Source organism: Chelon labrosus (assembly GCF_963514085.1).
Source record: "Chelon labrosus genome assembly, chromosome: 10".
Lineage (NCBI taxonomy): Eukaryota > Metazoa > Chordata > Actinopteri > Mugiliformes > Mugilidae > Chelon > Chelon labrosus.
In genome coordinates, this window is record NC_140360.1 from 29620012 (window position 1) to 29634548 (window position 14537).

The following is a 14537-nucleotide window of genomic DNA, read 5'->3' on the forward strand; positions in this document are numbered from 1 at the left end:
AAAGGGGTTTTCCGTATAGTCTGCTTTATTTTGGCCTATAAAAAAATTAAATTAGAATATTCCCAGATCAGGCTTAATAGCAACCACTGATTGGCTCAGGAAATCACTGATATTTATCCAGACATCTAGGATCTGGCATCCAGACAAACACGCTATGCTTGAAATTATGAATGTGTATCTGACTCAAATGCAACTAAGATTTACCGATAATTTTACCCGTCAGCAATGACATTATGACCAATGACAGACGTCTTGAGTAACAATGATGTCTTTATGACTTCTCTGATCTCCATTTCTCGTTATCATGGAACATGTCAGTCTGTCAGGTATTTTGGGCAGCAAACGTGGGGCAGTCAATGTGTTAGAAGCAGTAAAAATGGAAAAGTAGAGGGATTTGAGTGACTTTGACCAGGGTTGAGTTGTAATAGATGGTGTGGTCAGAGGCTCTCTAAAACTGCAGCTCTTGTGGGGTATTTCCAGTCTGCAGTGGTCAGTACCTCTGAAAACTGGTTTACTGATGCACATGTAGAGTGAAGGCTGGTGTGTTCCAATCAAATCCATTCAAACTGCTGAAAAGGTTATTGCTGGTTCTGACAGAAGGATGTTTTCTGTTTTGTATGGGGTTGCATAGCCACAGATGAGTCAGCATGCCCATGCTGACCCCTGTCCACTGTGCCTGAGCAATGGAAAATAGTGGTCTGCACTGACGAAACACAAATGGCTCATAAGTAGTTACATACTACAATAGTGAGTATACAACAGTGAGTTCAGTGGGTTGACTTGGCCTCCAACTTAAGTATGGGGATGTATCCAAGTATCTGTGGGATGTGCTTGACAAGGAAATCCAACCCATGGAGGCCCCACCTACCAACTTGCAGGAGTTTAAAGGATCTGCTGCTAACATCTTGGTGCCAGACACCACGGGTCTAGTTCTAGTAGAGTCCATGTCTCAGCAAGTCAGTGCTGTTTTGATAGCAAAAGGAGAACCTAGGCAGACATTTATAATGTTATGACCGATCAGTGTATAGCATAAACATTTCGATGAACAGCAAATCATCGTCGGCAAAACTATAGAAGATAGAAATATATATGGACATTTAAGAATTTTGAATTAAAGGAATCTTTGATTTAGATGAAGAAATAAGTTATGAGTTCATGCTGAATTTCACTACAAACATCACAAAGGTGGAAACACACATTCACAGCAGTGTTGAAAATGTACAAGGCTGCTGTGAACAAATGTCAACTGTGCCAGAAAAAAATAAATAAAAAAAGCGGTGTAGTAGACTGCAGCTTTCCTTGTGGAATTGGCTCAGCTGATGACCAGGGCTATCTGGGGTAAAGCAAGGAAGAGGTAAAGGAAAGAATAGGTGACTTTAGAGAGGAAGTTAGACAACTGCGTATGAGAAATTTCATGTTTTAATTGTTATATTTTCGTTGTAATGCATGCAGAAAATATAGGTGGGAATTTGGGAACAATGCAGGCTTTTTGAATTTTTTTCTGTCGAATCCAAATAAAATCCTCCATGCACGCACACATTCACACTTCAGAGTTGCAGGTCATTCAGGTTTTGTATGTTTTTATGGGAATAATGTTCCTCAAACTGGCACATCTGTTTGCAGTCAGAGCATGTGTGGGGAGTTGGTGAGGTTTAGGGTGCTGAAGGAAATGGACTGGAGAACGAAACAGTGAGCGAGAAACAACAAAGGAATCACACAAGATTCACATTTGGTTAGAGAATAATTACACCAACAGAGCAGAGAAACCGAGTGGAATAAATCTAGCAGCAGAATAACTGTTGATCTCTTGGCATAACAGAAATTTGTCCGACTCTGACCTATGGGCCTGAAGTCTCTCTCTTTCGCCTGCCGCCTTCCGTTCCACCAAGCACATCTCCTTGCTGCCAGACGCTCCCTCCAGCTCCAACATAATACTCCTCATTTCAACCAAGCCAAAACAGCAGATGCCGAAATGTCTTGGTGTCTTCCCTCTTCTGATGAGCTACAAGAAAAGTAAAAGAAACAAAAAGGGGATTTAAATAAGGAAAAAAGGCAAGAGGGTGCAAAAACGTGCAAATAATTAAGAAAGCAAATGATGTGTATCCAGATTTTTTGCTGGCCTTTTTTTTAAAAGACTTTTTCTGAATTAAAGGAGTAACTCTACATAATTAAAACTAATCTGGAGTTGTCACAGCTCAGTCACCCATCTCCCTCTTAGTACTTTTCCATTGACCCTGCCTCTGCCTCACTCAGCCTGCTGGCCACTCCCACCTCATCAGTCAACTCAGCAAACCTGTGTACACAGCTCCTCATCCTCTAATCAGGGAACACATATTCTTCAGTTCCACACTCCTCTGCCAGTCACCTGGAGATGGTTACGGCCAAGGTAGAGGCGATGACATCCAGTCCCTGAAACCCGTAAGCAGCTGCAGCCTTTCCTGGGCTGCCACCCATCTCACCACCCTGACACCTTCCAAGACTCCCTTTTGGTGATCTAAGCCTGAGGATGCTGCCTTCCAGACCCTGAAGGACATATTCAATTCTGCGCTCATTCTCAAAGTTCCCAACACGGAGCATCAGTTCTTCGTGGAGGTGGATGCTTCACATGTAGGCGTGAGGGCTGTCCTGTCTCAATGAGCAGCTAGTGACCAGAATCTCCATCCATGTGCCTTTTTTCTCTCTGCAGCTCTCACGAGCCAAGAGAAATTATGACATTGGCGACCAGGAGTTTTTGGCTGTCAAGCTGGCCGTGGAGGAGTGGCAACACTGGCTGGTGTGGACTAACCGCAAGAAGATGGAGTACATCCGCACTGCTAAGTGGCTCAACTCCCGGCAGGCATGGTGGGATCTCTTCTTCTTCAGGTTCAACTTCACCCTCTTCTAGCGACTACTGCAGCATCAAACCTGACACTCTTTCCTGTCAGTTCTATAGAGAGGATGAGTTTCAGGCACCATCCTTCCATCCCCATGTGTTGTGGCATGTCAGACTTGTGAGATTGAGGAGAGGGTGAGAGCCGCTACTGAGGGTCTGTCTGGTCCCAGTGCTTGCCCACCAAATCACCCATATGTGCCTGCATCCCTGAGGTCAGATATACTCCAGTCCAAGCTTCGAGATTGTCTTCCCACCCTGCAATTCAGCCACCTTCAGCCTGTTGTCTGGGGTCCATCCTCAATCCAACGCCCAGACCGAAAGAATGAACCAAGAGATGGAGACGGCCCTCCGGTATATGGTGTCCCAGAACCTGTTCTCTCAGTCCCCGCATCTGTTGTGGGTGGAATAAGCCCACAACACCCTGACTAGCTCTGCCACTGGTCTGTCCCACTTCCAGTGCGCCTATAGTTACCAGCCACCTCTCTTTCCGGCTCTGAATAGGGAAGCTTACTGTCCCTCTGTCCAAGCCTTCTTCTGCCGTTGTCGTCAGACCTGGACCCGGGCTAGGGTCTCCCTCCTGAAGGCAGTGGGCTGGTACTCTGCAGTCGCTAACTGACATCGCTCTCAAACTCCTGAGCACCATGTGGGCCCAAAGGTTTTACTTTCCACCCATGCCCTTCCTCTCTATGTGGAGTCCAACAATGTGGATCCCGAGTTTGTTGGACCCTTCGCCATCGACTGTTATCAGTCCTGTAGGAGTTCAGTTCAAGCTTACCTGGTCCATCTCCTGACTTTCCAATCGTCCAAGGTGGAGCCAGTCCGTGAGGGCCTGCAGGTGCTTGCTGGTCAATCACCACCTCCTCCCTGCCTCATCTCCCAGGACTCTCCCATACTGTGTGCCACATCATCTGCTCCCACCCATGTTGAAGAGGTTTACCGTATCTGATCGATCTTTCCTCATTTTATTTTTGCTGTGTTCGTAAAACACCCTAATACTACTTCCAGCAGTATGATTTCCAGTAGCAAGGTACCAAACGTCAAAGAAATACAGCTTTCAGGGAAATTGGCACTTTTCAATGCGTCTTTATCAGATAAATGTTGACATCACTTCCCACCAACAACAGTTGATCCGTTAATTAGCTCCACATAGGTGGAAGATACATTTCATCACGTGCATGCTCATGTGCATACCTGTGCCCTATGCTATTCAAAGCAAAAGATAAAAAGAGAGGATCCCTTAATTAAACTATTGCTTCATGGCACCTCCACTGGTCAAAAATTGTATATTCAAGAGATGATTAAATAGAAATGAATCCTTTTTCTGTTCTTTTGTTGTCAGCCATAGTACTCCGTTATAGTAAATTGTTTTTATTTTCGGATTGGAATACTGGCGGAAAAGCTAGCTGTGACAAATTATGTATTTGCTTACCCAATTAGATTAGTTGTTATACCAACCAACAGCCGGTCATGTGTGCGTGTCAGTGTGTGTTCAAGCACATGTGTGGGTGGGAGGTGCAGATGCTTATAGTTCTTTTGCCATTAGAGCAGACTGCTCTGCCAGATGTCTGTGTGGATGTCTTACAGAGGTTCAACACTTTACTCTTTCTAACTATACACACACTGCCTAAGTCACATGCACACAGATGCACTCGAAGAAACAAAGTGTGTGTGTGTGTGTGGGGGGGGTGTGTTTGTACAGGTTTTGAGTGTGTGTTTGTGTATGAGCAGGTCAAGGCTTTGAGTGTTCCAGTCTGTTAGTCACATGTTTAAGATCTCCACTGCAACCCCTACATCATCACAAATACATGCTTGCTCTTGTTTGTCATATACACTGACAAACACACGCACACACACAGTCATTAACAACCAATTAGAGAGCAGATATTGGCTCAGTGGGGGAACCTAAAGGCCAGCCATTGCTGTCCTCCACTTTCATTGCCAAGTCACAGCACATACCTGGATGCAGGCTGGGGGTGTTTGTGCATGTGTGTGTTGTTGACTTTGTTTGGCAGTCTACTCTCCCTTCTTTCTTTTTTATAAACAATAGACATACATGCTAACCTAATTACATAATTAAATGCATTTTTGCACTCTGCAATTCTTGTTATTCATTGCATCAGCCAACGTGTCTCAGTAGTACAACTCACACTTCAACATTATCTATCTCACATGGGAAAGAGGCACGAGCTATGTTTAACATACGCACACTCAGAAACACATGGGCAAAGTCGCTCGTTCTCTGTGGGATAGGTTGGATGTGTTTATGCCAGTGTTGGATGAGGAGATGCTTGAGGCATTTGGCTCTCTGAAGAGCATGTAGACAACATTTCTCGCTCTCTCTTGCTCTCTCTCTTGCTCTCTCTCTCCCTCCTCCCCCCTTTCCTTAAGCCTATGCAAACAAATCAGCGTACGAAAAAGAAATCTGCTGTTGAACAGTTGAAGTTGATTAGACAGATGTGGTTGCTTCTCAATAAAAACAGTAAGAGGGATAAAGAAAGAAAACATTGCACACATATAGTACACCATCGCTAAGGGAACAGTTCTTCACTCCATGCTCAGCAAACAGACGTCTTAACAGATGCAGCTTTAATCCTGACCTAAAACTAAATCTGGGAAAAAAACTCCCCAGTATGGACACTGCTACAGCCTAAATTGAGACTGAACTAAAGATAGTCATAACCCATCTGAAAGAGATCTGAAAAGACTTCCAGATCCAAAATATGCTTACTTACTTTCAACATCTTCCTTACATTACAAGCCTTGAATTATTTCCCTGCATGGTTCATTCTCATCCATTCATTCATTTTCTTTAACCGCTGGTCCTCTGGAGGGTCGCGGGGGGACTGGAGCCAATCCCAGCTGTCATTGGACGGAAGGCGGGGTACACCCTGGACAGGTCTCCAGTCTATCACAGAGCTAACACAGAGAGACAGACAACCATTCATGCTCACATGCACAGCTACGGCCAATTTAGAATCACCAATTAATCCAACGTGTATGTCTTTGCCGGGGCTACCGGAGAGAACCCACGCAGACACAGGGAGAACATGCAAACTCCACACAGAAAGGACCCAGAACCTTCTTGCTGTGAGGCATCAGTGCTAACCACCACCACTGAATTAGCTCAGTCCATGTTCAGTGTACACAACGGAATGCTTGTTAATCAGTAAGAACATTGAGTATTTTAAATGGAAATACAAATTTAATTAGTACAGTCTACAAAAAAAGTACGCAAAGTAAGAGGACACACAGTGAAAATAAGAATAAAATTTAAATAGTTTTACAATAGATAATGCTAGAAACTTGTTCTTTCCAGTGCTGCATAGTTTGAAACCTCCGTATGGGCACTACTACTCTTAAGCTTCCACGATTAATTCAACTCATAGGGCTAAATCGAAACTCAGTCTTTCGCTCTCTCTTCCTGGCTTGAGGCTCATTAGTGTCGACAAGAGCGCTGTTGACCCCTGAGCCTTCCTCCATGTCTCTCCATCCTATCTCCCCTTTTTTTTCTCCCTCTCCGTCTCTTTTCCTCTCATCTCACTTGCCCCTCTCTTTCCCTAATCACCCCATCATCATTCACCCAGCAAGAGTTTGGCAGGGTGTGTTTGTGTGTGAGTGTGAGTGTGAGGGTGAGCGTGAGCGTGAGTACGAGTGCGAGTGTGTGTGCCGTTTGTGTGTTTAGCCATGGGCCGGCATTTTCCTGTGTACAGCAGAGGTCTTTGGTAAAGGACAACACAGGGGACTCTGTCCTTGTCTAACCCCCTGGAAATAGAACAAAGGTGTATGTGTGTGTGCGCGGGTGTGCGTGTGTGTGGGTGTGTAATAATGCTATGTACAGTGGCCTGAGTGTGAGCTATAGCTAGTAATAATAATAGCATCCAACAGGGACAATCTATGCAGGGCCCACACTGGTCAGCCACAACATTAAAGCCACTGACAGGAGAAGTGAATAACTTTGACCATTGACCATGTTCTGCTGGGTAACTTCTGGACCTGGCATTCATCGGACACCCTCACCCCATTGCTCAGATATGAGCAAACTGACCAGTCGATTGGGAGGCTACAGCCTTAGCTACACGTGATAGTCTCTTTTATACTGGTGACTGATAGAATTTCCGCATCTCCTCAATGAGTAGCTGAGGAGGAATGATAAAGTAGACAGACTGTAGGAATTACATGTCTACAAGGCACACAACAGCTAGCAGATGTCAGGTCTGTGTGAGGCCACATTTGTCTGCAGTGAAAACACGTCGACTGAACGCTCCACTGTGCCTCAATCTGAGTTGTTGACTCTATGGTAATGATGCAAGTCAAGCTAAACATAACAAACCATTAGCGTCTTCAGCACGCTGACAACAGCACTGGGAAGATGGCGATCTCATTTCTGTGTGTGCGATCTTGACAGACACAGGGAATGCAGATTAGTTTACAAGTATGAGCCACCCGGTATAAATAAATATAGACTAAATGATGCTGTTATAAGTTTGTATCCTAAACAGTTTCTACTCTATTGTCATGTTCCTTAAACCCCCTGGTTTAGTTTCAACACAGTAGATAGAGTAGCAGGTCTGGCTTTGGTGGATCACTTTTGATACAGCTTGTGCAAATGTTGCATAGCAGTTTTGACCTTCATGGCACAAACGTCCTCTTTTTGTCTTATAGTTTAGTTGTTCGGTTGACAGACCTTTGGAACAGTATTTAGTTTATTTGGCTCAAGCAATGCGTAAATGCTTGCAACCCTGGATTCTCAAAGAATGAAGGAAATACGGTTTCAAAGAACTGCAGGCATGTGAAAGCAAGAAAAAAGACTAACCCTATGGGACCTACGCAATTTCCCACTGGCCAGTCCCTGTGACCCTGAAAAGAAAAAATAGAAAGATGAGAGAAATGTTTGAAGACATGAAAAAAGAGAGGAGGAAGAGTAAGAGTAATAAGCAGAGTGAGGAGAAATAGGATAGAAGGAAAAAATATCAAGTCAGAGGAAATAGGTGAACGAAAGAATGGAGGGCTGGTTCTGTTGTCTTTAGAGGAAACAAGTGAAACTGTGTGGCAGGGACCCAAGACTAGGGTTCATACTGTCAGTGATGCATAGAAGCCTCCATCTTCTCTGCATCACTTCCTTTTCTTTCCTCCTCTCAAATTAATCGCCAAACTGTTCCAAAATTGAGAACATGTTTATGTAAATCATACAAAAGCCAAAGCTATTGTGTCTGTGTGTGTTTCCCTCCCTCCCTTCCTCACTTTGTCACTTTGCGTCTTTGTTCATTGAAGTTAAACTTTGTTGTGTTTCTGGCTGCCTTTGAAAGTCTGGTAGAAGGCAGACAATGTCCGCCACAGGCATTTTTCTCAACCTCTTTTCAACCACACTCACTCGCGCACAAACACACGCGTTCCCTGACAGCTTTGCTGTTTTGGAGGGGTGGGGTGATTGATTAGTCTCTGTGGAGACGATATGTCTTGTAATGAACAAGAAAAAGCTGCCGTGTTAATTTGTGCAGTGTGGGAGGCTTAATTGTGCTTTTGTGTGTTTATGTGTGTGCTTTGTTGTTCCTGGTTCATGTATTTATATGCTACTGTATACACGTATCTTCCTCGAAATAAAAGCAAATTCCCTCTGTTTGCTCTGCATGTTTGTGTTTTGTGTGTCTGAACTCACATCTCCTCAATCTCTTTTCAGATTTGTGTGGACCTGAATTTGTGTATTTCCTAGTGGGCCTTTCTGTACATGTGTTTGTGTGTGTGAGGTTACCACGGTAATGCAGATGCTGTCGATTATCTCTGTTACACATGTCAGAGTCAGGGAAAGCTACTGATGCATACATAGCTATCACATTCTTTTAATGACATGCCTATTACACACCCTGACGCACACACACGCAGTACGTTCATAAATCAGGCGTGACATATCAACATATCAGCGTGGCGATGAGCCTAGACACTTTGATTATGATATGCTAATCTGACCTACAATTTACTTCCAGCCATTTCTCTCCAGCTTATATGTTCACCATCCCCTCCATGTTTATTTCAGTTCCATTTGAACCACACACTTTATTGGCTCGCCTTTTGTCAGAAACTACAATGCCAAAGCAGTGAGAAATCAATATTTCAGACATTAGCGAATAACTGCTCTTCCACTCAGACCATGCAGAGATGCTTAATTGCTTGGTTTGACACCATGTGCGATGAAATAATCAAAGGCTGTAATGGAGGAGATTGCATCAATCACAGAAGCCTTAACTGCTGTTTGTGTTTTTGTCCTTAATGAAATTCATATTTCCGCATGTTCTCCAAAAAAGTTGGAGGGACTGAAGTAAATTTTTTAAGTGACATCTAGTAACTTAATACTATTTTTCTCTGAATCCGCAGCAGCCTGGCTTCATTCCAGCGCCATAAAAAGCCTACTAAGTGCTGTTGAGATTGAAATCTCTGCTTCTTCTTTAAGAATTAATGTTAGTTTAAGGAGAAAGGGAATTTAGAAAGTGTTAATGGTTGAATTAATGGCTTCCTCTCCCTCTGTCCCCCTCCTGCAGCCACTGCAGATAGACGATAACTTCTGTGGCCAGGACTTTAACCAGCCTCTAGGGGGCACCACCGCCATCGAGGGTATCCCGCTTTATGTGGACAAGGACGACGGCATGACCTCTGTTGCGGCGTACGACTACCGTGGGCACACTGTGGCGTTCACTGGCACTCGTGGCGGACGCATGAAGAAGGTAGGCCAACTGTAGTTTGGAAATACAAACGGTTAAGAATTAGTAATAATTTAATATTTTATACACATACTGCCTATGAAGTACATACATTGCGTAGGCATTATGCTGGTTTTGCAGTTACAAAAAAATCACCTGACAGTGGTATTGTTTTGTTGATACTTGAGACAAATCTAATAAAATGTGGCTAAAATGGGGACTCAAACTCTCCTGCAAGAGTACAACTGTGTGTGTTTGTGTGTGTGGTGTGTACTGCATGTGTGTGAGTGTTCCACACCAGAGAATCATTTCCACTTTGAAGCAATTTTGTGTCATTTTGTGATGTATTTTCAATGGTCACTGGTTTCGGCACTGCTGACAAATGGTTTTGTCATCAGAGCTCATTGCAGTTATCAGCTTTGAATGTGCATGTAGTGTGGTGTGTGCATATGTGTGTGTGTGTGTGTATCTTTATTGCCATTTTGTGTTTCGTCTTAAAATGGATTGTCACTGCTTTGCCAGTGTCTTTGAATGCCTTTGAAACATAGCAAACAAGACACATATATGCTTGGGGATAACAAAAAAGTAAGGCCGCAGCTCTGGATGCAACTTTTCTCCTACAGAGCAAAGTGTGTGTGTTTGTTTCATTATGGGCAACGTGTAGAGTGGAGCTCACGCTGCTAGACAAACTGGAGCTGTGTGGGTTTTATCTTGCTGAGTGTTGTTTTTGTGGTCTAGTCACAGGATTGACAAAAGCCAGCAAGTGTGTCAAAGTGGCTAAAGGGTGGTTGTGGGTGATTTTCTATGCTTCTCCTGAGTAAAAGAAAATGTTGTGTGTGTATGTGCGTGTGTAGTTCTGTGTGTTTGTTTGTATGCTGCAAAGGGCGCCTCAAAACCTGTCCTCAATCACATGCAAGCAATAATTTCCCATCATGTTAAGCATACACACAGCATGCTGTCATTTTGTGTATGCCTGTTGGTTTACAATATGTGTGCTCTCCTCAATCACCCGTGTTGAGTAGGCTGCATGGTGTGTGTGCCAATCAGCCGCTCCTTCATCTGAGATCCGACTGAGCTGTGTCTGTATTTTTTCTTTTTTTCCTCAGCAGGAGACCTCTGCATGAGCGTCTCTGTGTCACAGGATTCTTGAGAATGAATAAAAAAAGTCACTTGAGGATAAAATTATTGAATAAATACATGGATAACACAAAATAAATAAAAAAATGTTCATCTACATTTCACTGTCTGTGGTGTTTAACTTTGAAAAGTTTTAGAAACGTTCCCTAGAGGTTTTTTTTGGGGAGTAGTTAAATGTCAACTATCATTTTGTAGGTGCTGATATCTTTTCTTTCCAGTGGTGGTGTCTTTGTGTTTTACATCTTACTCTCTGTCACGTTCTGTTAAACTCAGCAAAAACGATTCAAATATTCAGCTGCGACAGTTTTAGATATGACAGGTTAAGCACTAGGCCTGTGTCTCTGCAGTCTGTGGAAAAGCTATTGCAGTAATGCTTCTGTCAACTATATGGGCTATGATAATACCCGCGCACACACACACACTCATACACGCTCACACATGGTTCCTTACACAGCTTCCTGTCACTTGAGTTTTGCTAAGTCGACTGAAACCTAGCCCGCTAGTCCTTGCAGCTGACCCCTGGACTGTGTCTGTGGTTGTGTGCGCAGACAGATGATTTGTGTGTGTGTGTCGAGAGCATGAGGGTCAGCAGATCCTGGATGATATCCCGCTGATCGGAATCCCATTTCCCCTCAGCCGGCGTGTCTTCCTGTGCTTGCGGATGGAGGGAGGAAGGTGAATATAGAGGTGGAGGCTGCCGGTGTCCTCACACAGATCAATGCAGATGCTGCAGTTAAATGCAGCCGTCTATATGAGCACGGAACTGGCAAGACAGGATGACAATTACAATAAATCAACAGTGATTCGAGCTATAGCCAGTTTATGAAGCTTTCGTCGGTGTCCTCTTTCTCTGACACCGGAGGTGATTAGTTTTGGCTTTCAACAAGGTCCTAACAAATAAATTGGAGAACAAATGCTAAACGGCTGAACATGATTTGTGCAAAACTAAAGTTGGAGGTAGTGAGAGGGGAATGGAGTTAGGATTAGAAAGAAGTATGGGAAAAAAGTGATTCTGAAGCTGATGGAGAGAGAAGGTTACAGGCTGTGTGGTTTTATTGCTATTCATTGGGAGTTAAACTGTGCTCCTTGGTCTAATGAAATGTAAAGCTGCAGTGTATTGATGTCTGCACACACACGCTCTCATACTCATTAGGATTCCTACAATGTGACTGTTACTAAATGTGTGTTTGTCTGTGTGGACATGTCTAGGCTGCTAGACTCTATTGATTGATCTATGAATATATAATCACTAGTGTAGATCGTAAATCCAGGGAGTCAATTGGATAAGTGTTGGTGTCTTTGTCAGGGTTTGTGTGTGTGTTTGTGTGTGTGAGAGAGAGTTCTAAAGAAAGCCATGGTAAATCTGCGCTGCTTTCAGTGTGACTAATAAAAATGCAATGGCTGACCAAGCACATGGCATGTAAGTGCAAAATACTCAACTAGTAGCTCCACTACAGTTGGGTTAACTGCTTTCTTTTTTTAGTCTTTGACACATGGCAGTGCATGTATAGACTAACACTGCTTGTCCTTGTAGTTGGTAAATTTCATTTTTGAGTTATATCCAATTAGAATACTATTACTATACACTTTACATTCATTTGATGGTGGAGAACAGTTGATTAAGAACCTCATGTGAGGACAAAGGGTCACTGTGTGAATTATTAGCGTGGCTCATTAGGAGGTTGTTGCGACTGTGCTGAATGAATAACAAGAAAATGAGTATTTCAGAAAGAAAATGATCTTTGGTCGCTGCTCCAAGTTGTAGCACCTTTTACGATACATGTCCAGTGTAGTAAGATAAGATAACTGTCCCGATATGAGTCTTGAGCCGATCTTAAATAAACAAAATGTCCTCCCCTGCACATTCATAAGGGCTTTTCTTAAGTTACATGTATTCTCCTCGATCACGTATGCACCCTGCAACTGGAATAGCACTTTCAGCACTGTCTAGAGTAGCCCTGTCAAAGCTAATGTGTAATAATTCATGGAACCTGTATGAAAGGATACGATGAAGGATATGCAAGAGATTGTACGTATTGTGTATATTATGCAGCATTTTCACAGACAAGACAGGCTCCCTTTTCTCTCTATTTACATCTTATGCCTGCCATTTAGCAGACATATGCTTTATATAAGAGTATACTACAGTACTCTTCTTAGTGCTTCAAAATTATGCATGATTACATTTTTCTTTTAGACGCCACACCACATCACTTTGTTGACAATGTGCAGGTGGGCCACTGAGTTTTTAACAGCATGAAATAACACTATAGCACTGTTTGCCAGAAACATCCTAAAAACCCTCTTCAGACCTCTGTAAAAACCTGGAAATCCATTCATTCCCCTCAATTCGTCTCCTCTTTTGTCTACCTGTGAGAACAAGGTGCTCTCAACGCATCAGACGAGATGAAAAGAAAATCTCAACAGCCTGAAGTATTTCCAGATTTTGGAAACAAAAAGAGGCATGCAAGGCAGATAAAGAGAGAGAGAAATTTACTCACAGGGGTTCATAGGTGTGCGAACGCGTCGGTGTGTGTGGTGGGTGAAAAGGGCTATGGTTTCATGTCATTTCATCATTTCCCTGCTAGCAGCAAATCCAATTACTTTTTCTTTTCCTTTCCATCTTGGAAGATAGCCTGAGTGACAGGACTGATTGGAGTACAGCGGTACTGCGGTAACTGTGTCAACTGCTTGATTGACATAACACTGGCACTTCATGCTGCCTTCAGACAGGAAGACAAGTGAGACTGGTTAGACTTCAGGGCATCTCAGAGCTGGTGAGGTGGACCAGAGGTTCACCTGCCCTGCTCCTTCGATCGTATTTCCCTCCCACTCAGAGATGATCTAATTTACTTTTTGGCAAGATGCTCCTCATGTTCTCCACTGCCTCAGTATGATGGCAGTGACATACTGTATATTACCCCATCACCCCATTCTATCTCTTTTCTCACTTCTCCCAGCTAACAGTATCTCACCCATTCCATGGTAATAATCTATAATAAATAACCAGTGTATTGTGTGAATTGAGTAATAATATGCCCACCATTTCTTAAGGGGCATACAGCATCAAACAGCATAACAGTTCCACACCAGTATTTAAAAGAGGATCCCACATTGCATAAGCTTACTGTGGCTTATAAAGCAATGCCAACCTACATCTAAACTACATAACACATATAGTAAGCTTAGTATGTGCGTAGCAGAAGAGGCAAGTTACGCTGGAAGATACATTTATGTAACGAAATGATAAAGATATAACTGTTTCAATCCATTAGTTCAGTTGTGCTATGTGACTTTGGTCTGTTAGCATGTTAGTTCGGATCCAAATTAACCCAAGTCACACCCTGGAAGACCAACAGCCACCCCTATGTAAAATTACAGTTTTTGTCAATGGAGTCAGGTGGCTTTCAAGAGAGCACTGTAACTGCTCCAGATACCCTCCAGGAAAAGGCTGTCTGATGGATTCAATACTATTCTAATTATAGCATACAATTGAACTGATTATGTCTTTAGGTGGACCTGGAATATATTTTACTTCTGGCCCAATCCACAAGATTTACTTTCTTAGCTTCTCTGTGCTGGTCCTTCTCTTTGCTTCTTCAAACATGTACTGCATGTAGTACACTGACTATTGATAAGTACCTCAAACGACAACACTTCAAGGAAACTGAACTACCCCTTTTAGTAAAGGCAAATTAATTATTTCCATCATACATTAAATCATATGACCCACTATACACAGGGTTTCTGCAGGCTTGAGCAAGTGAAATTTAAGACTTTTTAAGACCTTTTTAAGACCATTATGGGTTAAATTTAAGACCTACTCAAAGTATAAA

The 14537-nt window shown here is 43.0% G+C and overlaps 1 protein-coding gene across 1 annotated transcript in view; it reads left to right on the plus strand.

Annotated features, from left to right (window-relative positions):
- Positions 1-14537, plus strand: part of LOC311494172 (plexin-A1-like) — a gene marked incomplete at its 5' end in the record, with an annotated part of 87377 nt that overhangs the window by 11925 nt on the left and 60915 nt on the right. Inside the window, one exon of the mRNA XM_084553082.1 lies at positions 9406-9588. Coding sequence (XP_084409208.1) covers positions 9406-9588 — 183 coding nt within the window. The remainder of the gene's footprint in view (positions 1-9405; positions 9589-14537) is intronic.